The sequence below is a fragment of the Lates calcarifer genome, linkage group LG23, assembly GCF_001640805.2.
Source record: "Lates calcarifer isolate ASB-BC8 linkage group LG23, TLL_Latcal_v3, whole genome shotgun sequence".
In the NCBI taxonomy this organism is placed as follows: Eukaryota; Metazoa; Chordata; class Actinopteri; family Centropomidae; genus Lates; species Lates calcarifer.
Window position 1 is genome coordinate 17,763,551 of NC_066855.1, and position 26,598 is coordinate 17,790,148.

At 40.3% G+C, this 26,598-nt stretch overlaps 1 protein-coding gene across 1 annotated transcript in view; it reads left to right on the forward strand.

Annotated features, from left to right (window-relative positions):
* grid1b (glutamate receptor, ionotropic, delta 1b) overlaps positions 1 to 26,598 on the forward strand; it is a 486,702-nt gene that overhangs the window by 303,944 nt on the left and 156,160 nt on the right. The window contains 1 exon segment of the mRNA XM_018666587.2: positions 16,093 to 16,298. Coding sequence (XP_018522103.1) covers positions 16,093 to 16,298 — 206 coding nt within the window.

The window sequence follows — 26,598 nt, forward strand, 5'->3', positions numbered from 1 at the left end:
GCTTCTCTCAGTCTTACAACAATACACGGAGGGAACTCATTTAGCATTTCAATACAGTTCAGGTCAGTGTAGTACAGCTGCTATGTTATGTATTGTATTTGGCATTTACCCCCACACACACCTGATCTCAAGTGTCTTTTTTATCTCATAGTCAAGTGAAGGCCTGGCAAACCTACACCTAAAGAAGACTTAGACTTAGACATTCAATATGCAGCAAGTGTATACAGAACGAAATTTTGTTTGCACAGGCTTCTGTTTTTCAGTTTCAGTGCCGTGCAAATGTATGTGCAAAAATTTCTGCAAGCAGAACAGGAATATATATACATAAATATTAAATATGTACAATTTAAATATGCAGCAGCAGTCCAGTGTGAGTCCAGCAGCACTGAGTATATAAGAATAAGTTAGCACCAAGGCTACGTTTGAAAAATCTGTCTAAATATTTATGAACATATTTACATGTTTAATTCACCAGCAAACTGTGGAAAATCACACATGAAATAATTAGATTTATCCTAAGTGTAATTAACTATATTTCCATGTTTCCTTCATTTAGACAGGTAACTGATATGATCATATTATTGAGATATGACCGCAGCAGTGCCTGTAACTGATGATTGATTTTCACCCAAACCAAACAAACATAGGACGGAAAACAGGCAGACAGTGTGCACATGGAAGCACCACCCTCACCGCCTTTATCAACTCTAACTGTTATCCCCATGTAAAGAGACCAACAACAACTCAGCACAAAAACTTGGACCTGGAACTGGTGAACATAGGGAAATAATCAGCTTCTCCTGCACAGCAATCAACAGAGCTTTAATATTTAAAAACTTTTATTTCAGCTGCTGCAACTGTTATTAAGAGTTCCTGACATATGCATCAGTCAGCAAAAGACCTCCCCGCATAAATAAAAATGTAATAACAGTATCGGACTTCACGAGGGAGCAATAGAACAACAACACAGAGGCGAGTTGAGGCTTTGTGCAGCGTCTGTTCTGACTGTAGTTTGAAAAGGGCACCACATGTCATCTGCTGTGACCAATTACAGCCGCGTCTCGGGTTTTACCATCCAGCTCTGTCAGAGCAGGTGTCACAAAACCTGCAGTTCAATTTGTTACTTTCTCTTTGAGACTGTCATCAGAAAAACTAACAGCTACAGTTTACCTTCACTTGGAAAACAGCAAGCAAGTAGTTTTAGTTTCCTGAAGTGAATCAAACCTTAATTAGAGGTGGCAGATCAGAGAGAAACTCACATGAGTCATTTTTGAAGGTGATGACAAACAACACATGTAGACGTTTGTGTTGAAGGATTTGCTTTTTCTTTTGGATGAGATTTTCCTATGCCTAACACTGGCATTTCAGTTCGCCAGCTAGATATACAGTGTGTGTCACTGAATGGACACGTACTATAAGAGGCTTGTCTTCAGCATATATGGGTTCCAAGCTCAGTTTAGTCACAAACTAAGCATAGTTCAAGCTGCCCATATAGAGAGAGCAGATGTTCTCCACATTGGAAATAATGGCCTTGCTCTGCTCACTGCCCAAACATGCATTTTTGGAGTGAATGCACGATAAAGTGTTACGTTTCCATGCTGTTGGAGACTCATGTTTTATCGACCTGTTAAACAAGAAAGCATTCACTGTATCAGGACAGTGAATACTCCTTGACCCTAGTTTTAGAGATTGATGGTGTTGCTCTAATAAATATAAGCACAATGCACTGAAGAGTACATTTTGTACCTTTATTTCAATGTTCTGTAACAAAAATAATCAAAGTATCATACTGTTTATTATTATTATTATACTTTATTTTCAATATAGTAACAACTACAAACATTAAATGCATCTTTTAACACAGATGCTATTCTATACTTTTTACATTAAGGCTCCTTTACAGGCGCACTTGGTGACTGTTATGTCCATCTGTATGGACGGTTTCACTTACTGTTTATATTGTACAGTAATAAATCTTCTACTTGGACTTTAAGTGTTGAAAATCTCCAATGTGTGAGTACAGTCAGTGAAAAAGGAAAAAAAAAAGAAGAGTCAGTGTAAAATGTCAGGAGTCCAGTAGCTTGTGCTTGACATTCAAAGATCAAATCCATACCATGTGGTGTCTCTGGGCTCCTGTAGTCATGTGTATACAGTACACATACATACTTATACACAGTTGACAAACTAAATCCTCCTCATCCTCCAGATACTTAGCACTTGATCCACTGTGTTGGCACTGATATGAACACAGACACAGAGGTCTTACTGACTCAAACAAAGCACATGGCTTCACACAAACACTTTCCACAGGGTCATAGAAGGGACAGAAAGCTTCAGCACTGCACACGAGACTGGAGTTAATCGTTTGGGGTAAGTTTTCAAACACCAGCTGACAGTTTGTCCAATAACACATCTGTGAAATGTCAGCCACCTAATAAAAACTAGGCCTGATGGGACATGATGAAGTGTTTGGGGAGGTAGAGAAGCTAATGTGTAAACTAAAGTACACAGGTAATGATTTGTTGATCTACATGTCAAAACAGGCTGAATATGGTTGGACGCTTTTAGACGCCAAACTTGTTGTTTTAACAGTATTTACAAACATTTGATATAAAACATGCTGTTGATGCCTAAACCACAAACAGGACTCTGCCTGTTCTCTGGTCAGTCATATCCACCATGACACATGTTATTGTTATTCTGTTTCTTGATGCAGTTTGGCTCATTTTGAATTTGCAGTCAAGACAGCATCATAAAAACTATGTCAGGAAAAATAGTTTACTAATTTACTTACTAGTTTACAGCTCGATTCACTGATGAAAATGCAACTGAAAGCTTGTAATATAACCTTGAGATCTTTTTTTTGTGAAATTCTCACAGAATTCTTCCTGAATTTATGAACATCAGTAAAGCTTTCTATACATATTGCAAAGAGACAGCCTAAATGACAAAGGATCAATATTTCAGAAGAGGGATACATTTGTTCATGTTACTGTGAAATGCTTTGTTCCTGGCAGCATGAACCACCTGGATGACCACAGCTGTGGCCACCACTGTACACACACACACACATACTGAAAGACATGGTGATCCACTGAGCAGCAGTTCACTGTAATCTAAGGTGGCAGAGTGTGTCAGATCCTCCTTAAATATTGAATATTCTGAAAGTTACAAACATCCATCATTAAAAATCTTCATCTAGTTTGAGATCCATGCTGACACCAGTGATTGAAATTACTCCTTTGTTTCATTTTGTTTTCGCACAGACTTATGAAATCATCTGCAAATTTCTTTCTTCTTTTTTTTTTTTTTTTGTCATTTTCATCCCATTCTAGCTCATTTTATCTGTATCATCTGTTGGTTATTACAGCTCATTATCAGCTGTTACGGGCCTGCAGTTTATTTCCACAGTGATAAGACACAGAAGGAGAGTGATGAAAGACGATGATAAAAATCCAAAATGAGATTCAAACGACTAATTTGTGCAGATGAGATTAAAGAAGCTTCTTCTTTCATTATCTCAAACATGGTGAATTAAAGTCGTATGCTGAATATTTCAGTGTTGGAGCTTGAACCTTGAAAATAGATTCACAATCACCAACTTATTTCTTCTGGCTGATGTGTAATTAGGGAGAATGATGAGAAAATTTTCTGTTTTCACCGTGTAATGCACGGAACAGAAACAGTGTGACTAGACACCTGGATATGAAACCAGTTTAAAACCCTCATGTCCACAGTGTTTCTCTGCAGTAATTAGTTCTTCAGGAATGTGGATGTGTTGATCAATAACCAATAAGTTTTAGTTTGTGGTTGTATGAGATGTTTGTGGATTAAATGGGACACAGCTGTTCGTGTTGCCTGATATTTAAAACATGTATACACCTAAATAAGTTCCCATGTTGATAGTTAATGGCTCTTGTCAGTAAGTAAAATAAACAACAGGTTCACTGAGTAAGTAGTCATAATGCAAACAACCACCCTCTGTATAGATAAACAGATAGAGATCAGTCTGGGCTCCAGAAAAAACCCAGTCCAGAGCCAGCCTTCCTGATCAGTTTGTTCGATCTGTCCCTGTCACTGACACAGATGCAGCTTTCCCAGTAGACTGCAGCGAGGAATACTGCACTGGCCATAACAGACTGGTAAAAGATCTGAGAAGCTAATAGAAGTAGAGTCTGCTTCTGTCCCTCCCTGTAGACAGCCTCTGCAGCAATCCCAGTCCAGTCTGCTGTGGAAGTGGAAGGCCTCACTCTCAGCTTATTTCATCAGCCTGACAACATTTACTACAATATATGCTTTGCATTTATGTCAGAAAGATTAAAGTAAGCCTAAAAGTCTGGTAAACAATTTTGCATGAATAATGTAGTGTGTAGATTTAATTTAGATGGCTTTGCCCTCCTTCTGCCTCTGGTTGTAGTGAGAAATAGTATCCAGCTGTAGCGACACAGTCGAGCTGACAGCTGCTATCAGCATACATCATAATGAAGTCCTAACCAAGCCTTTAATAAAAAATAATAATAATAAAAGCTCCAGAACATTAATATATGGAATGTGTTAAAAAACGATGGGAGGCTGATGTTATGATTTATGTTCACACAGCAGAGCTGCACTCATCCCGTATGCCTCAGATGAGGGTTGAGGTAGGTTTGTGATTGCGGCTGTAAAGCCACTCTCAGGCCTTTGATTGGCCTCATTTGCATAGCACCTTGGCAGGCCTGCAGGGGAGTGGGAGCAGAGCAGCAAGGGGCGTTAGGGAGTCCCACATTTCCATTTTATATGCTGCATGCATCACCATCATATTCTGATCACAAGGAGAACCCCGGCAGTTAAATTATACATTGGCCTTGTTAGTATCAGACCTGTTGATGTGTGGGTTTGCTGAGGAGTTGTGAGGCTGGAGACGACACACAGAGAGGAGCTGATATATGTAGTCATTGTAGAGGAGGAAGGCTGATGAACATTGCAGCAAAAGTGTAGAGTATATCATCACAGCTTCAGTTCAGTTTGTTCATCCTCATGAAGAAATACTCTTTCTTTGAGAGGAAGGTGATAACATGCAGCAAAAGTGTAGAGTAATATCACTTTTTCACGACTGAACCTCTCCAACTGCCACTGAGTGGGCAGACATGGACAGAGATCATCCCTATGCTTACAAACATTGCATCTTAAAGAAAATTAGCAAAATAGTTTGTGGATGTTGAAACATGGCCTGAAAATGTTTTTGCCCGACACTTACACAGAGGCTGGATCAGACTGAGATGTGGGGAGTTTGGAGGCCAGGTGAACACCTTGGACACTTAATGTTGTGTTCCCTGAGACATTTCTGAGCAGTTTTTTGTGGTGTGGTGGGAGCACTGTCCTGCTGGGGGAGGCCCCTGCCATTGGGGAGTGTTGTTACCATGGGGGACATGCTTGTTCTGCAACAATATTTAGGAGGGTGGATCCAAAGTAATGTAGGGAGGCACTGCACTGATTTTTGTGGCTCTGGAGGAGCTTTGTCGAGTCTGAGCAAAAATCCTGATGAAAGAATCTAGAGGCGTGAAGTTTGAAAGATGCATAATCCAAGTTGCATCACGAGAAATGTAGGAGCTTTTGAAGCATCATCTTAGACCCTTGATGTGGACTTTTTACTATTTTCTGATGTCTTACACCAAAAGTCTCACTGATGAATTAAAGGAATAATCATCAGATTATTTGATAATTAAAATGTTTAGTTGTAGCTCCAACAGTTTATGTGTTGTTCCTTTGGTTCTCCCTCATGTTGTGAAATGCCCTGCTGTATTTTACTGCTTCCAATGGTGATGAATTTCTTTTTGGTCTGAAAAACAAAACAGCAGAGGGTAGGTTTTGAAATCAAGACTGGAATCTAAACATCTGTTCAAGCAACCACCGTCTTTGATCCTGACCCAACACAAATCTTACACACTGCACTTACAGGTCTATTTAAGGCACAGAACATGGCTTAAAGCCTGTGATATAGAACTTCACGCTGCGAACTAACTTCACGCTGTTCAGAACAAGACAGAGCTAATAGAATATTTGACGCTTTCAGGGGCTTAATTACTCGGAAATCAAGTAATGTGACATGTGACATGACTATATTAGCGCTCCTGCTCTCTGCGTAGGATGGAGGTGGTGAAGTTTGCCACTTGCTGGAAGCTGGGTCAGATTTATCTGTAAAAATATTTACAGATGCAGCTTTTAGGTCAAATCATGTCCAGGTACAGTAAACACAAATGTGTGTGTGTGTGTGTGTGTGTGTGTGTGAGAGAGAGAGAGAGAGAGAGAGAGAGAGAGAGAGAGAGGACATTTTGGCTGGTCCTCATACCTACAAAAGGCTGATTGAGGGTAAAGACTTGCTTTTAGAGTTCAAACCAGAATCAGGTTTAGGTTAGGACTGGGGCTATTTAATTTCGTCATGATGGCTAAGGTAAGGTAATATAATGGGCTGGGGAATCCTTAATGTCAGGGAGTGTCCTCACAAGTATAGAAGGACCAATGTGTTTGTGTTTGTGCATGTGTTTGTGTGTGTGTTTGTGTGTGTGTTTCAGTGCTCCCATCTTTGTTTCCTGCCCATTAGTTACCAGACTGTAAAAGGTTAGAGCAGGTGTGTGTTTTATGGGTATTCAATAGAGAGAGAGAGAGAGAGAGAGAGAGAGCAGTCACACACACACATACAAACACACACGCGCATGCACACATGCTGCAGGAAGAGTGCGAGTGTTCCAAAGGTAAATGTCACACCTGTCATTGGCGATGTGGATGAAAAGGCTCAATTATTCCCCCTCACAAACACACACCGTCATCTCTCTCTCTTTCTTTTCTCCTCTTTTCTCCTTTTCCCTCTGTCTTTACTGCATCTGTCCACCATCACCCCACCCCCCCTCTATCTACACCTCTTTCCCTCTTCCTCATTCTGCATCTCCCCCTCTCTAATTTCACCATTCTTCCTCTTCGTCTTTCCAGGATGTGTGTAGGTAATTAAAATGTCCTTTTCCAGCAGTCTTGTGATAAATTAACTGAGCTGACAGGGAAACGCCTCCCACTACATCACAGATTTTTTTCTCTTTTTTTTTTTTTTTTGTTTTGCATTTGATTTTCGGCGTCACAGTTCAGAGAATTTGCTTCATTAGTGTTCACGGTTGCTCTATATGCTCCGAAGGATGCGAAACAGTAAACGCAGTAGTACAGAACACACATCAAGGCATTTCCACACTCCAGAGGACAGCAGAGAGAAGTTGGGCTTAAGCAACAGAGTCAGATGTGCTGCTTTAAATTAGATAAAGCAGGCAGGGATTTCCTCATGTCCAGAGTTTTCTCTATGGGGAAAGAAAACATTCAAACTTAAATAAATGTCTCATGGAGCGAGTGGAGACATGGTGCGTTCTAGTGGACTTTAATCTGATTCTTTCCACGGAAGATGTTCACTGAGACTACATGTTTTTAATTATAGTTAACTGTGAAAAGGTTGGATGCTTTTAAAACGTCAGTCTTCAAATAAAAGAAGCTGGAAGTCAACAAGGGTGGAAGAGAAGCTGGGCGTCAGCAGGGATGGGTTCTGAAAGCTGGTTTCTCTTTCGGTTCTCTCTCTGACGCCACAGGCATCAGCAAAGGAAAAATAGGATTGGTGGTGTGAACAAGCATGTGATAACTCAGAAACAATGCTGTAAAGAAACATTGCAGGCGCACTTAAACATTTCAAAATCCACCATCCATCATGTTAAAGTAAAGTAAATTTTCTTTTTGATAACTTGAGAGAAACGAGTGCTTGGCCTCAGCCAAGCTCTGGAAACTGAGTGATGACAGGGTTATTTAATGTCACAGAGCAGTAAAATATGTGGTGAAAGTCCTACAAACCTTAAGCGCAATTACTTTAATTACTTAAGCTTCTGTCGAAGTCAGGGTCATCTGGTAATTCATCCTTAAATCTGATTGTAATTACTGAATGTGATTAGAAGAAGTCAGATGCATATGAAGTTATATCTGTTGTTACATAAAGTAGTTGAACAGATGTCTATATCAACTTTGCCCACTGCTGTGAATTTACCATGAGTCAAATAGTGCATTTTCATTCCTGTTTGGTTCAGTTTCCTTTAAAGTTCTGCAAGGTCTAATTGTGCACATAGAAATGCTTTCACATTGAGCCATTAAAAATCTGTTGTTTTGGTCCTAATCTGCCTTTGGTTTTCAACTCAGAGACAGTTTGCAGTCCAACACAGGTAGCTGTGATGCATACAGTATTTTTTAACAATCAAAAGAAGTAGGTTCATATGCCCACAAAATGTTAAAGGGAACAATAATTTACTCAGATTTGCACATTTAAAATAGCATCTAGTGGCCATTAGAGGAATTGCATCATAAACTTTTGCACTAGCACTTGAACAGCACAAGGCACACCTAATTTACAATCCCTTTATCTTTTTCACCAAGAAATCCGCTTCATCCATAATGGAGACACAGACAAGTCAACAGAAGAAGAAGAAGACAGTGAAGTAGAGGAGGAAAAATTGTAACTTAATTAGAGACTTTTCCCTCCTGCAGCAACTCTCAGGTGCTGGTACATAGTTGCATCCTGCAATTTTAGAGTTACTGTACTGAGGAGACTTTTAACTTTACAGCCATCTCCTCCTGGGGCAGATGATCCCACAGAGACCAACAGAGACCAGTGGTGTCGGGAAATGCTTTGAAAAGTGGAGTCTCTATCAGACTAGACTTTTATCATGTCTGTTTTTTAATTAGAACTCTTGTCTTGTGAACTAATGAATACTTGCAGCCTGCAGGCTTCCTCCAGTAATTAATCCATACCCACGGAAAAAGGAAGCCAGTCGCTGTTGGGTGCCTCTAATCAATATTTACAGGCATACCCTTGTTGAGACTCACAGGGGGGGACTTGCTTTAAGTGTCGAACCTAAAAAAAAGATTGAAGAACTACAACTGATATTGCTGAGAAAAGTCGAACACAGAGAAACTTAAGTGCAGACAAATCAGATGGTATGGGGCAATTTTTTCAAAGTGCGTTTGCAGCTGTTTCAGAAACAGAATAAAGTAGACTGAGCTCTAATAGCTACAGATTTGGAGGGAGAGACCAGAGGCAAACATACTGTGTGAGGTGAAAGGGAGAGGTCTACGCCAGTGTTCTGAAAACAACAACAGAAAGTTAGTTGTTGTTGTTAAGGATGTTAGCAGTTGCAGCACAAGCATGGAGGCAATTTAAAACCCTTAGAGTGCAGTGCATCAGAGATAACACCTCTTTTTGGAGTCATAATTCAACCGAACCCAAACAGATAAACATGACAGATACATTTGTAGATTCAGAGTGACTTACAGTTTTCAAAGATACATCGTATCTAATGACCATTGTGAGTTAATGTCCATTAATCCATTTAGAAATTGCACAAAAAGATGCATGTGATTCCAGAACTTTGCTGAGAATCTTATTTTTAAGTGGTCCTCAGTATCATAGTAATCCATCCATGGATACACTGCAGACAGGAGCTGCTACTTGCTCATTCGCCTCTTTTTAATGGCGTCACTTTGACAAATAGTAAACAAATATAGACTAAAACATTCCTCTTCCATTTTGAGATAGTAAGAACATTAGAGGACATTTCTAAAAATGTGAGGGTGTTTTGGAAAGCTATACAAACTTGGTTTTGTGTGTGTGTGTGTGTGTGTGTGGTGTCTTTTGTCCTGGTGTGAGTGCCTTGTGATGACTCACAGTGAGCTAATGAGGGCAGCAGAAGTGGAGGAAGGAAAGCTGAGAAAAGAGAGAAAGAAACAGCTGATTGGAAGGGAGGAACATGTCTGAGAATGACTAAAATAATCAGCCAAACCTGCTCTCTTCTTTATTTCCTGAGCTGTTATGCCTCTCTATGCACCCCAGAGGAGGAAAATGGAAAATGAGCTAATATGGCCGTTAATGTGTGGCACTCTTAATCATAATTTTATTTTCTGCTATCCAGAAACTATCTGCAATTAGCCATTGAGTTTTTCTGGCCTGGACCTGCTCAGCCTGCGGGTCAGGAGTCGACCCAGGCAGAGTGTCTGATTGAAATAATTGCAAAAGTTTCTGTCGTTTTGGTAGGTTTGAGTTTGGATCATTTCTTGTTGGTTTGCACTGTTTGTCTAAGAATAATTTCTTTCTACAAATTGTTCACTGCAACACTTCAGCTTGTTTTCCATGTGTTTCATATAATGTAGAAGTAACAGTTAAAAAGGCTGAGAATTAGAATTATTGTTAAAACAGACCAAAACTTATTCAGAAAAAATCTAATCACTGCAGAACAACAAATCCTAGCAGTTCTTTTTTTGTTCATATTCAAGATCCCCTTTTAAATTTGATAGGTTTTAAACTCGTCCTCTCCATAGGTTGTAATTTTTAGTCCATCTCAGTCTGTTTCAGCGGGCATTAATCACTAAAGAAGACTAAATATTATCAGTCTGTTCACTGCTTCACTGGCCTTCAGTTTCCCTCTAACTGCTGCAATTTTGTGTCCCCTGCTGGCAAGTCCAAAATAAAGCATGTTAGAGCAGTGAAATGCAGAGAGGGATACTTTGAATCAATTATTACCACACTGACATTTTCTGAACTTTTAAAGGTATTTATGGCCTCAATCTCTTGCAAACCCTTGTCCCACTCAGGTTTAGCTTTCTTTCTTTTTCTTTTTTTTTTTTTTTTTTTTTTTTTTTTTATTGGATTTGTGAATCATAACCAAAGTGGCATTCCAGACCAGAAATGGAAACAGAAGCCAGGCACAAGAAACGATACCTAGAGGCTGCAACCTGGCTTCCTCTCTGAGTCAGAGTTTAAACATTTAGCAGAGAGCTTTATTCAGGGTGACTTATACTAAGTGCAACAGAAGGAAAATGTCACTTTCTATGAACCATCTGATCGAGGGCAGGTAAAGCTTAAAAGCACAAGCCTGGAGCTGCTGTGGTTACAGAGGCTGGACAGTGACCTGACAGCCTCTGCTCTCTTTTTTTTCTGTATGAGACTCACAGGTCTACTCATACAATGATAGTAATGATAATACTTAATTTGTTTGTAATTATTGCTATTATTATTTTTGATTTAATGCACAATGTTCAGGAACATCCAGGTACACAAACAGATTGACAAAGTATTAAGAAAAAAAAATGGGGTTTCAAAGTTTTATGGTCCACATTTCACAGGCAAACATTCCCTGCTCTGACAGATTCAGGGTCTTTGGCTTTGTAGGGCAGGACAGTGTCGAGCAGCCTGAACCAAAACTGTCAAATGGTGCGGCAGCTTTTTAGCTCTCCTTGCCTCTGCAATGCAAATCAAATGCTCCAAATATGGGGAATCAGACACCGACTGTAACTGGAGTCCCCTGAATTTGATTGAGAAGAGCTCAATCATATCAAAACTCTTTTGTTTAGTTATTTATCCAGTTGTTTTGTGAAAATCAAATTCACTTGTTGTGAAATCAGAGCTGAAAGTCTACTTTTACATTTAACTCTAATTAGTCATTCAGCTGACGCCATTGTCGGGAGCAACTTAGAATTAAAATTAGATTTAGCCGTGACAGCACTGGCAGTATAACCAATAAAACAGGTCAAGTTATATCAAACCAATTAAAGTTCCTGTCGTTTTCATAGTAACATCATCTGACAGCCGTTCAGGTGTGCAGTGCTTGAGTTTGAGTCATATATTTTTCCTTTCACATTCAAATAATTAGGCTCTGCAAACTGTCAATATTAATTTATAATTATAATAAATTATAATAATGTCAGCATACTAGGCTGGGGGGGGAGGATTTCCTACTGCCTCTGTCCAGTGAATGCCTGAATAAGCTCCAGACTTCTTGTGCATGAAAATATTTTATGAAACTTATGAGATAAAGGCACTTTCTTAATGATGTTCAAAGGTGGGTTTTTTTCCAGTAATGATGCAACACGGTGTCTTTTGACCTTAGACCTGTTCAATTAGCAGTCAAAAAGAGAGTAACAATTCCATCTGTGTTTGACAGTCAGTGCCGTTTTTAGCCAAATAGCAGCTACACAATTACACAGAAGCATTTCAACAACTATGGGATTGATTGCCTTGACATTTGCACAGATATCTGTGGTGCCCAGAGAGATGCTAGATAGAAAGATAATCCATCACAGTGGATGTCATTTTTGTTGTTACTTTTTGCCAGTAATATGGTACTAAACCTGCATCAACACACAAAATGAGTCTAACTTCAACAGTAAAAGCAGGCATGATATTAGGTGTGATGGAGTAAGTTGAGTCAGGTCATGTTCAAATGTTTGTCAGTCAGATTTTACAGGATAGTAGAATAAATTCAAACCAGTGATTTCAAAAAAATTTAAAATAAAAAACTATGGTACGCTTTGGAAAGTGTGGAGCAGTTTATATTATGTGTTGTAAATATGCTAATGCACTGGTTTGGTTTATAGTGTGAGGATTGTGTGTATGGCACAAGTTTGCCAGCTGGAAGAATACTGACATTAACTGCTAAAATAATCACAGCAAAACACATAATTCACATTTGAATTAATATATGACAATACTGGCAAATATCAGGCATATTTGCTACACAGCCACACAGTGCAAATGTTGGGAATCACAGGCAAACTGGCCTCTGAATATTTGCTGTACATATTCCCATGTTGAATCTAAATTAAATCTGACACATTTTCTGTGGCCAGTGGTCTACCTGCCAATTTCGACCAACTGCAGGGGAGAGATTGGTGTGACTCCGATGGCTAAAGATAAGTGCTGGATTTTCTGCCGCTACAAGAGTGTGTCCCCCCACAGTGCCTTGCTCAAAGTGGCTCTGGAGAAATTGATGAGAAATTGTGGCTGGCGAGGAGCTCGACAAATTGCTTTCAAGTCCTTCCACTTATGTTGTTCCAGTGTCTGAGCTCGAGAGAAGGAGGGATTATTTTTTTCCAGCAGATTTCTGGAGAGGGCTAGTGACAGGAACACTGAGACTGAAACTGCAGATTTGTTGTTGATTCTCAGCTGGTTCAGCACTACAAGAAGTACTCTCAGGTTTTTTGTTTAATATTTGATCCAATACAAATATCAAATTCAGGGTTAAAACTGACTTCTGTAGCATTTTCAGTGAATATGATTCTATCCATCTGTATGAATGATGGAGAGACACTAACAGTAGCTCCTTTATTATGGTTCACGATGCTCCCCACACTGATGTTGTACTTGTCCTGGTTTACAATGTCAACACTGTGTAACTGCACCTCAGCAAATCCTTTACGAGTCATCGCATTACCTGATCAGCCTGTGACATTTTTATACTGCATACCAATAAAAAGGTGAAACGAGCTCACAAACATGACACCACATCCATCATTTTTGCAGGAGTGTGAATGTTATATCAGAATGTCAGTTTGAACCTTTTTAACCTCCTTAATATGACATGATTGGACATCAGATTGGTGAGCTTTATCTCAGTCTTAAATGAGTCCTGTGCGACACCTTTTTGCCAAGCTCGAACCTTTAAAAACACCTGCCAAGGCACTGTGGCAAACAAGCTGCCATTGTGGCTGAGGTTTTCAACATTCAGTCACAAACCTCTGGCCAGAATGTTTAAAAGTATGCCACATAAATACTTATGTAATGTTGCCTTGCTCAAAGTGAGGGGTAAAAGAGTTAACAAAGGAGATGGTGTGCAGTCTGTAGATTTCAGTGCTTTCATTTTTTGTCACATGTTCGAGGAGAAGGAATTAAAGATTGATAGGTTGACAGGTGATTCATGGACAGCTGCTAATGCAGGTAGACAGCTACTAATGCCTCCCACAGAGCTTAGCCTCAAGCGGTGCCTTTGAAATCAGTGGGAAACTGTGAATCACAGAGCTCTGAATTTCAAATTGCATCATAGTTACCCAATTGTTCCATTTGAGTGAATGTTCTTTCCCCTCAAATTTACTAGAGATGTGGGAGGATAAGACTGACTGACAGACGGCTGGATACACAGAAAATGTGATGCAGAGCGAAAACAATGACATGGGGAAAAATTGAATGAGAAAAAAATCTGGAAAGATGGGGATAGTGAGATGAAACAGCTGGAGTAAAAAAGGAGTGTAGGAGTAGAGAGTGGCAGTTGGAGTCAGTCAGGACTTTGTACAAGCCAACTGTCAGTGCTAATAGACAGAGAAGGATGGAGGGGGGGGGGGAGAGAGATGTTCAGGCCAAACAACCTGTCACCAGCTATAACAGAGCATAACGCAACACAGCTGCCTTGTCTGAATGTCAGAGAAGGAAACTTCTCTGCAAGTTTGGAGAAGAGTCTGCAAGCAATCTAAATGATATTCTCAAATGGATAGATCCTGTCTGTTTCAGTGGCACAGCCAAGGCCGGTGCAGGACTAGAGATGATGGTCTCAGTCCTTGCCAAGTCAGCTGAGATGGCAGCCTCCGCAAATGTCTGCATCACAGCTCTTATTTTCCCTTCTGAAGGGTTGTGTTTGCCTTGCTGTTTGGTTGGTTTTTGTGGGTCACGGATATATCCTCACAGGACACCCAAACATCAGCAAAGATGAAAGCAACTTCTACAAAGACTTTTGAATCAGCTGGGCTTTGAACAGTAATTGACAAGAGTGAGGGAGTGCATCAGCTCACTTCAAGTAATCAAGTCAGCTCCTCAGTGACTGAGAAATCTGCTGCCAGTCTGACAGTTGTCATTAGCAGGAAAGCTGGTAGAACTTGTTGGGAGCAATCAAAATCTGACACCTGCCTTTTTTTTCCCCCAGAAAATCAGAAAATGTCTCCCGAGTACCCTGACGTCTTTACAGTAGTGGTTTTAAATAACCTATGGTTTGTTACACCTTGTGTTTCGCTTGCAGAGGTTTCACCACTGGCTCTGTTGCTTAAACCATCAGACAAATGCTGCGCAGCATCCGAGAGTATCTGTTCCAGAAAACAGGATCTGAATGATTGAAGGAAACAGTGTTGACTTGTGGTAGGATACCAGACTCAAATCTGTTACCCCAGGTGTCAGAGTTATGTGTTTCATATCAAAGTTATGCACTTCATTAGCCTAACGCATAACAACCAAAGAACATTTTTAGCTGCTTGAACAAATAACCAGTGTCGTCATCTTTCTTGAGTGTCTCCTTTCATCCAGCCAACTCCTCCCTCAGTCTGCATAAGACTAAAATTAGGCTGTAGAGCCATGGAACATATGTTTTGATACAGGTTAGTGCTTTCTGTTTCAATGAAAACTCTGTGGGTATGGAGATGATTGTCTGTCAGTTCAGTGGAGAACATGCTGGCTCGGTTACAGTCAGAGATTATTTCTTTCCTTTGATACCTGCAGAGTCCCAAATGCGCCTGTTGGATCATACAGCACAGACTTAAAAAACACAAGTGCTTAGTACAAGGAAAGGACTTGTGGGTTGGGGTGATGTAACGGATGGTGTCTTCATTTAGCTTGGCAGCCTTGTAGAACTTTCTTTGAAAAGAAGAGTCTGAGTCAGTTTAACAGAAGAATTCTTCACTTGACTCAGTTCCATGACGCTGTCACAGTTGTTTGTCGGGCTCAAATGTCTGTCTTAGCTGAATTTTGATTGGTCACCAACACACCAACACACCTTAAAGCACCGCATGACCAGCTCTGAAAAAGACACGCAATCACTTTTTAGCCTTTGTTTATCAAGAGAACGTTTTTTTCTGTTCACTCTGTAGTGAGTGTCTCTGCATATTAACTGTCAGGTCAAAGGCTTTTTTCCTGATAATTCAGTGTCATAGGCTGAGAGGAGCGAAGAGTGATCTGGCTGTGAACATGCAGAGGTTCATTTCACAGCAGTGAATGCTACAGTGCTTCTGAGAGCTGTTTGGAATTTTGAAAGATTTAAAAGTCAAAAATGTCCACCCCTTTGTCAAGATTAAACCCATTTCCTCACAGAAAATCTTTTCTGTCTTAATTTGTATTAACCAATATTTACATTTGTCAGGGTCTAAACCAGACATTATATCGGATTGTTGTGTCTGCAGACTTTCATAATGGAGAAGGATTTATAGACTGTTGTTCCTATGTCTCTGTAGTTGATAGCACTTTCCAAATGGTTTATATTTGACCCTCTTTTATTCTTTCTGTCGCTTCAGATATCCGTGGCCTGCAGGGTTTTCTGGATCAGACGTCCCGTCAAGGCGTGGACGTCGCGTTGCAGAGAGTGGACAGGAACATCAGCAAAGTCTTCACCAACCTCTTCACCACCATGAGGACAGAGGAGCTCAACCGGTACAGAGACACACTGCGCAGAGCCATCCTGCTGCTCAGCCCCCATGGAGCGCACACATTCATCCAACAGGTCAGTCCTACATTCATTTTATTGGCTAATGTTCAGCAAAGACGTGGTTCTCCACGTGTGTGCCGTGGGCAGATGAGAATGTCTGGGTATAAATTCCTGCAGGGAACATTTATATTTACACACATATGGAATAAGCCACATGTACAATAAGTTGTAAATAATTAGGTTGCACATCAGTGTGCATCTACAAGAGAGTGAATTATTGTACACGTGTGTGTATAGATTTTTTTTACATTGTGTACAGTGTATAAGTAATACATGAGTGTATGTATATCAATACATTACACTAATGAGCACATCTAGGGAAGAAGGTGTCTGGCAAACAAATGAGTACACATGTTCTTAGGGAGTGAGTATGTGTTGCCTTAATAGGGAACCTTGCATGTACATCATAGTGGATACGATGGTGTGTTAGAGGCACAACTGAGGGAATAAGTATAAAGGGAACAAGTTGTCTGAGTCTAGTTTCCCCCCTTGCCTGGTGCTGCACCATATGTCTTCATGTTGATCACTTCTATAAGGAAAACAAATGAACGGAGCAAGAAAGTAAGTGAACATTAGGAATAAGAAAATGGAAACCAGCAAGTGTACATAAGTAACAACTGAGTGTGCTAAGGGAACAAGTGAACATAGATAGGGAACAAGTAGTCATGTAAAAAGAACATGTAAATGTAAAAAGGGAACAAGTGAATGTACATAGGGGATATGTTGTGTTAAGGGTAACGAGTGAGTCTGTATGGAGCAAGTGTGCATCCTTAAGGAACAACTGAGTGTGTAAAGGGAAGAAGTGGGTGTACATAGGGTACATGCTGTGTGTAAAGTGACAAAAATCTGTCTCTCTGTTTGTCCAGGCTGTGTCCATGCTCTCAGTGCTGAACACAAACTGGATCACTGATCATTTGCAAGCTTTTGGTGCATGTGTCTATGCGTGTGTGTGTGTGTGTGTGTGTGTGTGTGTGTGTGTGTGTGTGTGTGTGTGTGTGTTTGTCTTTGTGTGTGTGCGCATGTGTGCCCAGGTGTGAGTGGCCACCTGGAGTGACAGATGGAGCTGGTTGGTCCACATGCACACACACACACACACACACACACACACCACACACACACACACACAACAGAAGCCCGTCCAAGGGGATGCTCAATTTCGCTCAGTATTTATTAACAGTTTCATTTTTCACCCTGACTTCTGTCCATGGATCACAGTGATGTATGTATATGTTTGAGCGTGAGTCAATGCTTTTAATTATTTACATGATCTGTGACACTGTCTGTCTATACTGGGCGTACTGTGCAAATGTCTTAGATAAACAGAGGCAGACCTAATTGAGAGGTGTATGACTTTGACAGCTGCTGATTTTTACCAAACAAATTATTGTTATTAATCGCAAGAGAGAGTGCACCAAAGTAGTTCATGATGCCTGAGATATCATGACATTAATAATAAAAGACAAATACAACACAATGCTTAGCAATACTTTTGAGCCCCTATGCATCAATTATAGTCATTTTGGGCAGAGAGACAGTGAATAAGTATTAAATCCACCTTTAAAAATTGTTTCCTAACATGTAATTTAAGTGATTTTTCTTTCCAGTAGACAGTGGGCAGTAGACAACACTACAAAAGAGTTTGTGTGTTATTGTGACCTTAGTGCGTGTGTATGTGTGTGTTAAAGAGAGAGAGATTTCCCTTGATGAGAGCAGCAGACAAAAAGCTTTTCTGTGTACAGGGACTTGAGTCCTAGGGTGTTTGTGCACACTTAATGACTTATTTAACTGCTGTGCAATAGTGTGTGTGACTCCGCTGTACAGGGTGACCTCTGATCTCACACACACACACAAATACACACACAGACACCACTAGCCCTAGCTCGCATTGGCCTCCTGGCCTTACCTCACAAATCTCTAACTAGTAGGAGTGTACGTGGGTGTGTGTGCATTTGTATGTGTGTGTAGCAGGCTTCTCATTTACGTTCAGCTTGCCAGTCAAGCTGCGTTGCCATGGCAGCAGCTTTAAGTATTAATGCAGCTCTCTCTCTTCATCCATCTTCCAGGGACAGACATGATTGTTTTCATATCTTAATTAACCTGACTACACACACACACACACACACACAGATAGAGAGAGGGTGTGCAGTGTACAGATGTTAACACATGCTCCAGCAAACCGTCACATGTCCAACACACACAACAACAACACAGAGCTTGCTGTTAAAGGTTTATTTCCTAATTTGACAATGCAGCATGACAGGAATAGATAAGAAATAAATGAACTACAATTGACAGCCAGTGATTGTTATTATGTTGGAAAAAGTAGTAGAAGAAAAAGCATCCGTCATCCAAACCCACTCATTAGTTTATTTAGTTTTAGTTTTTCATTAGCAGACCTGCTGCCATGCAGCTGTTATCTGGTATCAGACATTTCTGCCCACAGCTACAATCAACACGTTTAATTTCATTTGCACTTTTTTCCCCCTTTGTCAAGTCTTCCATATGCCTAAAACACATTCATTAAGATTGATTAAATCTGTGTGAAAACAGATGGTGTACTTGCAGCCTGGATGGTCAGATAAATGGTATTCATGTCATTCAAATGTACATGTATAGCTTTTAGTCTCATTCTACCTTGCGTGTGGAGTTGTTTTTGTCAGCTTCAGAGCACAAACGCTTTTGTTAATTACACATTCCTATACACAGTATTTTTTTTTTTTTCCATCTACACGTCACGAGTTGATGTGCAAATTTAACACCACCTACGTTTGTCACACACAGAGGTCACATGTCAGTCCTTGCAGTAATGACAGGAGGGAAGACAGACTTTGTAATTGCTGCCATGTATTTAAAGGGATTGTCAGTGGTTGGTTGGGGTTCAACAGCCTCCTATACACTGACCTCTGCGTGTGAAGAGAGAGGGAGACAAAGAGAAGAAGAAATTAGTGAGTCACGACGGTTGCAGCAGGAAGCTTCTTATCTGAGAGCTGACAATGAGCGGGTGTGTGTTATGAATGTCTCCAGTTGTCAGTCAACCGCTCTCTCACTTGCTATATTTCTCTGTTCAGATGGAGTCATCAGCGGTCAGAATTTTCTCCGCCTGTACAGAGAAAATGTAATAACAAGACTAAGAGTCTCCAGCCATGCTAGCAGCTCTGTAAGGCTGTGCTTAAGAACCGCAACGCTTATATGTTGCTTTTTCGAAAAATGATTTCATATCAGGGTTTGTTCAGTTTTTATGATTTTGGCCTCTTTTAACAAACACAGTTTCCCACAAGCTTTAGACATTTGTGGGTTGAACATCACCACTCGACAGAAGAGGTGGGTCCATGTGCGAGTCGAGGGATCACAGCTGAGATTACAGTTTATATGGATACAGATGAGAACAAGTTATGATGATGAATAAAAGAGCTTCAGTTTTGTTTAGTTTTTTTTCCTGTGCTCATAAAGTAATTGTTGTTTCACTTTGTTTAAGGTTTCAGTTTATTGTAGGAGCTGCTGTAGTGGAGCAGATTATTTTTCTTTTCTTTTCTTTTCTTTTCTTTTTTTATTTTGACAAAGATGGATGGAAGAAATGCTGAATGCAGATTGTATTGAGTTACAGAAGCCAGTGGGACAGAGGATAGAAAAGGAAGTGAGGTCTATTGCATTTGCAGCAGCTTGGTCATAAACCAAAGTGTTGGACAAATGAAGAAACTGACCTGATAATGGCGTTAGATGAAAAGCTAAGGTATCACTAGTTACTAAGTTATTGTTAGTTATTGCAGTTCATTGCAGTTGCATTTACTGAGGTGTTTGGAGCAAAAGGATGGATCCACCAGTGTCGTCATCCGTATTTCCATTCCATTAGCATAGCTAAAAAGCTAAATCGTACACTTATAGAGAATGGGGATATGAACTTAACAGTGGCAGGCTGTGCATTTCTCACCTAGGCCTTCACCTGAATAAAAAAAACAGCTATTAAATCTATACCAACATGTTTTAGCTTGGACTGGTCGCTCTGATCATCCAATCAAATGACAGATGGCCCCTGCATTGTTGATTCTGAAGGCATCTAGGCAGATTGCTTTTAACTTGGCAACACAGGACTGAAATCTGATTGGATAAAAGCTCTAACATAAACAGACTGTATTGGAAGCAGCGTAACCAAGAAGAAAGCTATGAGATGAAGAGAAAAGACTGTTGGGAACAATTTAATACATATAGTATTAATGAAAAAAAAACACATATAAAAGTATAATTCAGTGATTGTGACAGTGTTTAGGTCAGCAGAGAAGGCCTTGGTGGCTCTGAGAGCTCACCAATGGAACTGAAAATTGCTTAAAACATTTCAAAAGAAAATATGTAGATTCAGCAAGTGTGTCTACAGATGGGCTACAAATGACAGGAAAGCCAGAGTAAAAGGTGTTAGTGAAGTGTTGTCCCTCCAGAACAGCTTCAGCTTCAGATTATGTGGTGTTTTGATGATGGTGGTTGAGAGCGCTGTCTAAGACATCACACCGAAATTTCAGTGCAGAAATGTATAATAAGAACCAGATGGTGGTTATTTGATGGTGATTTGGTTTAAAGAAGTAAATACAAGTAGTGTGAGTTAATTAAGGAAGCTATTTCTGCTATTTCAATGTGCTCACTGATGAAAAATGCGAAAAATTTGCGAAAAAACTGTTGCCATAAAACTGACTTGCCCATAATCACCCATAATGGCCTCACCACAATGTAAATGTAAACATGGCCTCTGTTGTCTCTATTGTCTCACTGTATAGACTGTGATGTTCTTTGTTGTTGTTTTTTTCTCTTCTAAGATGAATGAAAATCCCCTCCAGAAATATTATCATTTGGTCGTTTGTCTGCCCTTAATGGTGGTAATGCCCATGTGTGAGTGTCCATAAAAAGTGGGAGTCTTTGGCACAGGGACATAAATAGCTCCTGTGCGTTTGTGTGTGTGTGTGTGTGTGGTGTGTGTGTGTGTGTAAGAGAGAGAGAGAGAGAGAGAGAACTTGGCAAGGCTTTTAACACGTTGCCATGACATTATTGAAGAGTGCAAGTTTCATTCAGCTCGGTTGCACCCTCCTACACCGTCATGTGCTGGTGCTAATGAATGTCTCAGTGTCAGTACACACACACACACACACATCCATGACAACAAAACACAGTAGCTATGAATCTTCCTGCCAGAACTCCTTGTTACTTTCTGTTGCACCTTTTGCTTCCAGCCTGGCTGAGGCCTTACTTCAACTTTATCCTATAGTTTTTATTGTTTTCATGAACCAATCAGGATTTCCAATTTTCCTATAGTTTGTAGATTACATATATTTACACACTGACCTAATTTCAGTCTTGTCCTGATCATAACTACTGAGAATGTAACAAACAGAGTTACAGTGTGTCATTCAGTCAATCAGTCTTACTCTCTTTGCTTTTCTTGCCAAAGATTTTCAGAGGATGACAGAGGGAGTCTCAGTTTTGTTGGCAGCAGTGATACTGGGTGCTGCTCAACTTGCTAACTTTTCAGGATGTTCATGCTAGTGTTAGCATGCGTACATGTAAAAGCTTAATTTGTACTTGACCAAAGGGATTATTGGCACCCCTGCCACACATACCCAGCTTTTTGATTCATGATTAAGCATTAGATCTGTCTATAGCTCTACAGTAACTTTAGATTGATGCGTCACACAGAATCAGACCTTGTTTTAATTACATTCTGTAGAGTTACCATGCTTACAGTCTTTCAGTATCTTTACTTATTACCTAATTGTAGTGAGTCTAACTCTGGGTCATGTTCATGTAGAAAGAAGCTCACAGCAAAAGCAACCACAGTTATGAAGAAAAAGGACATTCTCTGGGTTCTGTTTTGCTGGAAGTTAAGCCAGCAAAATGTGCAACAAGTGAAGTTTGAAAAATAAAATACCTGCACTACTTCCAGTGATAACCTCCAGCACTTCCCTTCTCAGGAAAGTATCAGGTCACAGCACTTAAAGAATCTAGCCTAACCTAAAGGTGATAGCATAAATGCTAACCTGCATCCTTCAAAATAAAAGTCACTTTGCTCAGAATTCCTCCAGGATGTACAGCGCCCTGTACATAATACAGCGCAACAGCACCACACTACTGCATAATTAATGAGTAGCTGCTGTATTCACTTTGTCTAGAGATGACTTTGTGCAATGTGCATCAAGGAAAAGTAGCAGATTAGCGAGTCTGTCCTCAGCTGGCTCTATGTTATCTTCACTTTCATCAACCTCTCTAGTCTAACTAAACTGAAAGAGAAAAGTGACCGATCACACATCTCCATGTGGTATCTCAGCTGCAGCCCTTGAAAGTTGAATTGTTTGTGGAGACATGTGTCAGGCAGCTACATGTATAAGGAAACTGTCCTATAAAAACAAGCCCACAGGTCATCTGTGCAGATTAACCAACCTTGACAGTTTGTAATTCATTCTGATGAACTTAGTCTTAAATGTCCTGAAGTGGCCACCACAGAGAGGCTAACCCTCATGGCCCACCAGTGCAGCAGGAACGTGTTATTTTCATAGCCAGAACAAACGATCACAGACTCACAGGAACGGCATTTTGGACTTGTATCCTTGTTTCTGTCTCTGTCAGTGTCTCTGCATGAATTGCAGTCAGCCATCAGTTGACTGTGTGAGTCATTATCGAGTGAGTGTAAATCCAAGCAGGGAAATTAACACCAGCCACCCACCCACACACACACACACACACACACACACACACACTCACACACTCACACTCTTAACATTCACACCTGAAGCTGCCATGTTGCTGTGAGTGTGTGTGTGCAACAGTTTTAATGTGTCATTGATGATTTCAGACTCTGCCTTTTCTCTTCCCTTTATCCCTCTCTTTCTTTCTCCGTCCTTCCTTCCTTCTTCCTTATTTTCTTTTCCTCCACTCTCACCTCACCACTCCTCATTTTCTCCTCTCTTTTCCTCCCTCCCAGCCCCTTTTCCTCTCCTTCTTCTCCCTGTTTTCCTTCCTCCCTCTCCTGTCTTCTCCTCTCTTAATTTCTTCTGTCTCTTACATTCCTCCTGTCTCACTACCTTTGACCTCATTTCCCCTTCCTCTCTTACTTTATTACTCTCCGTTTTGGTATCCTGTTAAATCTCCCCTACTTGTTCTCTTGTCTTTTGCTCCCCTGTCTTTTTCTCCTCCCTTTCTCAATCCTTCCCCCTGTCCTAACTTCCTTTATCCCCCGCTCCCTGCTTTCTGATGTCTGAGACAGATAGAGAGAGAGAGAGGCAGAGAGAGAGAGAGTATAAATCACAATCACTGGAGGAGTGAAGTTTAGATTGGGAGGCTGGACAAAGCTCTTGGTTCCAGGGGGAGACAGATTGACTGACAGGATCCTATCAGGCTGCTGAGCAGTGATGGGTGACGCCTACACACACACACACAGTTCAGATCCATTTCTGTGTGTGTGTGTGTGTGTTTTACATGGCCTAGGGGCAGAAACCTTCCAACAGCAAATTGAAAATGACCTCAATAAACACAAACACCCCCACCCCTCCTTCACACACACACACACTCACACACACACACAAACACACTACACGTTCACTGAGTCTTGTTCATTCACCCAGTTAAAGGAACAGTCCATGTTTTTTACGACCTGCTGAGTCATATCGACGCAGCTCTGTCCATCGTTCCTGTTGGCTGAGTTGCAAGGCACGAACATATATCTCAACATATTGAGTTTATAGCTGTGTTATGAAGACTGAGTCACCATCTGACGCCTTACTGATAAAAAGGGACACTGAGCACAGATTTCCACTCTCAGAAATCACAAGCAGGACCCTCTCAGGCGTCAGCACTGTGGACTGTGTAATATCCCAGGTCCTCACTGTCATCACATCGAGGCTTAAAGTTATAACACTTTAGATGTTTATGAAGTCTTACTCAGTGTTTGGTACTATATGGTCTGTGTTTCTCAGTAGCTATTCATTGTATTCTGTATTAGTTTTCATTTTGAGTAGCACAGACCATCATTTCTTTGCAGAGTTCAAACTGCCTCATCCTGTCATTCAATGGTTTTTCTTTATTTTTCATAAAGTTTTACATTGTAGATTAATACTGAAGTCATCAAAACTATGAAGGAACACATATGGAATTATGAAGTAAACAAAAAAGTGCTAAACAAACCAGAATATGTTTTATCAATTTATCAATTATTAGTTATTGTCATATGCACAGTAAAAGATAATCACTGGACAATGAAATTCTTACTTTGCATGTGCTGTGTTACAGAGGTGCTAATACACTAAAGTGCTAAAATACTAAAAACAGAACATATGCAACATATATATATAAGTGCAAATGAGAAATAGCAGCAGTAAGCCATCCAGGGCTCAGTCAGTTTAGTGTAGAGAGTGTAGAGAGAGGTTGCTTGTGGAAAGAGACTGTTCATAAGTCTCTGTGATTTCACACTCCTGTAATGTTTTCCTGATGGTAGAAGTGTGAGGATTGTGTGTTGTGGATGTGTGCTGTCTCTGATGATGTTGTGGGCTCTCCTGATGACTCTGGTCTGGTAAATGTCCTGTGGTGAGGGGAAAGCGGACCTAGAGATGGACTGTACAGTCGTGTTCACACTTCCTGTCCTTAACAGAGCAGTTCCCATACCACACTCTGATGGGACTGGTCAGGATGCTCTCAGTTGTACTCCTGTAGAAGTTGCTGAGGATCCTGGCTGATGTACCAAATTTCCACAGCTCCTCGGAAAGTACAATCTCTGCTGTGACTTCTTAATGATGTGCTGTGTGTTGGGTGACCAGATGAGATCCTCACAGATGTGAACACCAATCTTATCACCATATTTTAGATTCCTCAGTAGCCAGTAGCCACCTTTTACTTTGGTGACAGCTTTGTACACTCTTGGCATTCTCTCAGTCAGATTGATGAGGCACTGTCACCTGGAATGGTTTTCAGTTAACAGGTGTGCCGCTTGTTTACTACATAATTCTATATGTGTTCCTTCATAGTTTTGATGTTTTCAATATTAATCTACAATGTAGAAAATAATTAAAATAAGGAAAAACCATTGAATGAGAAGGTCTGTCTAACTGGACTGGTACTGTACCTTGGCAGGTAATCACAGGGAATGATGCATGCATGTAACCCAGTGTACTGTTAGTAATCTTACCTGAGGATGATATCAGCCTCACTGTTTACTGTATACACTAACTACATGAATTATGGATGAATTATGAGTAACAGCAAGAACAACATCTGGTGAAGTCTGTGGCTGTAGAAAGTGCACTTGGACACTCATCAGCTCTCTGGACTTCACTGCTACATTTCATTTGGATACAGTCAAGAGGTGGTGACGTGACCCATTGCATTATTTGATGGCATTATTCCTATGTCTTTAAGATACATTTTGTGGAAGTGTGACTCATAAATAGCGACTGATCAGGTTGATTCTTCAAGAGTCAAAGCAACACTGAGGACTGAGATATTTAAGTAAAAATGGTGGAAGGTTTTCATTATAATGTGAGCTGGGCCTCATTATTGGGTGACACCACTGATTGGATTCCCTATCACACTGTTGTTATTTCAACCTGCTGATGAAGGCCATGTTTTCTGAGTTTGTAAATCAGAAAGAAAGACCAAGACCAACTCAGCCTTTGGAGGTTGAGTTGTTGTTAGGCCATGGGTCATTGTAAATTGCTTGCGTGGTTGTATTTTAGCTCTGATTATACATTTTTATTGTTGTCAGGTCTTGAGCTGAATGAAGACTGATGGAGTGGTTATGTGAAATCCACAAGTCCAGTAATTAAGTACAGAGAGGTTTAAAATTGTGTGTGTGTGACAAAGAGAAATGTTGTTCCAACTGCCTTAGACCTTCATCTACAGAATCTTTGGTAGCAGGATGTAGAGCCAGAACTACAGTGCTATGCTTTGAATGTTGTTCCTGAATGAATCAGGAAACAAAACTGCATGCTGACAGATAAATTAGGGAGGTGTTTCAAACATTAATGAAAACAGTAATTTTCACTAAGTATATGATTTTACCTCTTTTCTTCGTACATTGTTGCATTTATTTTTTCAGCGAACTCATGAATCACACTTTTTCCTTCTGAGGAGCCTCACATACCTTTCATTATTATGATTACAGCTTTTATCCCCTAACTCTTTTCCCTCTGAGACATTTTGCTTTGCATCATGAAAAACATTTTCTTCTTAATTGACTTGCCTTCTAAAACAACTGAATGGTTAAACAGGGAGAAGCTTCTCCTCTGTCCCTGAATCACCCTCAACTTTAGTTTTGACCTTTACAATCACAACGAGATGGTAAGTTGAA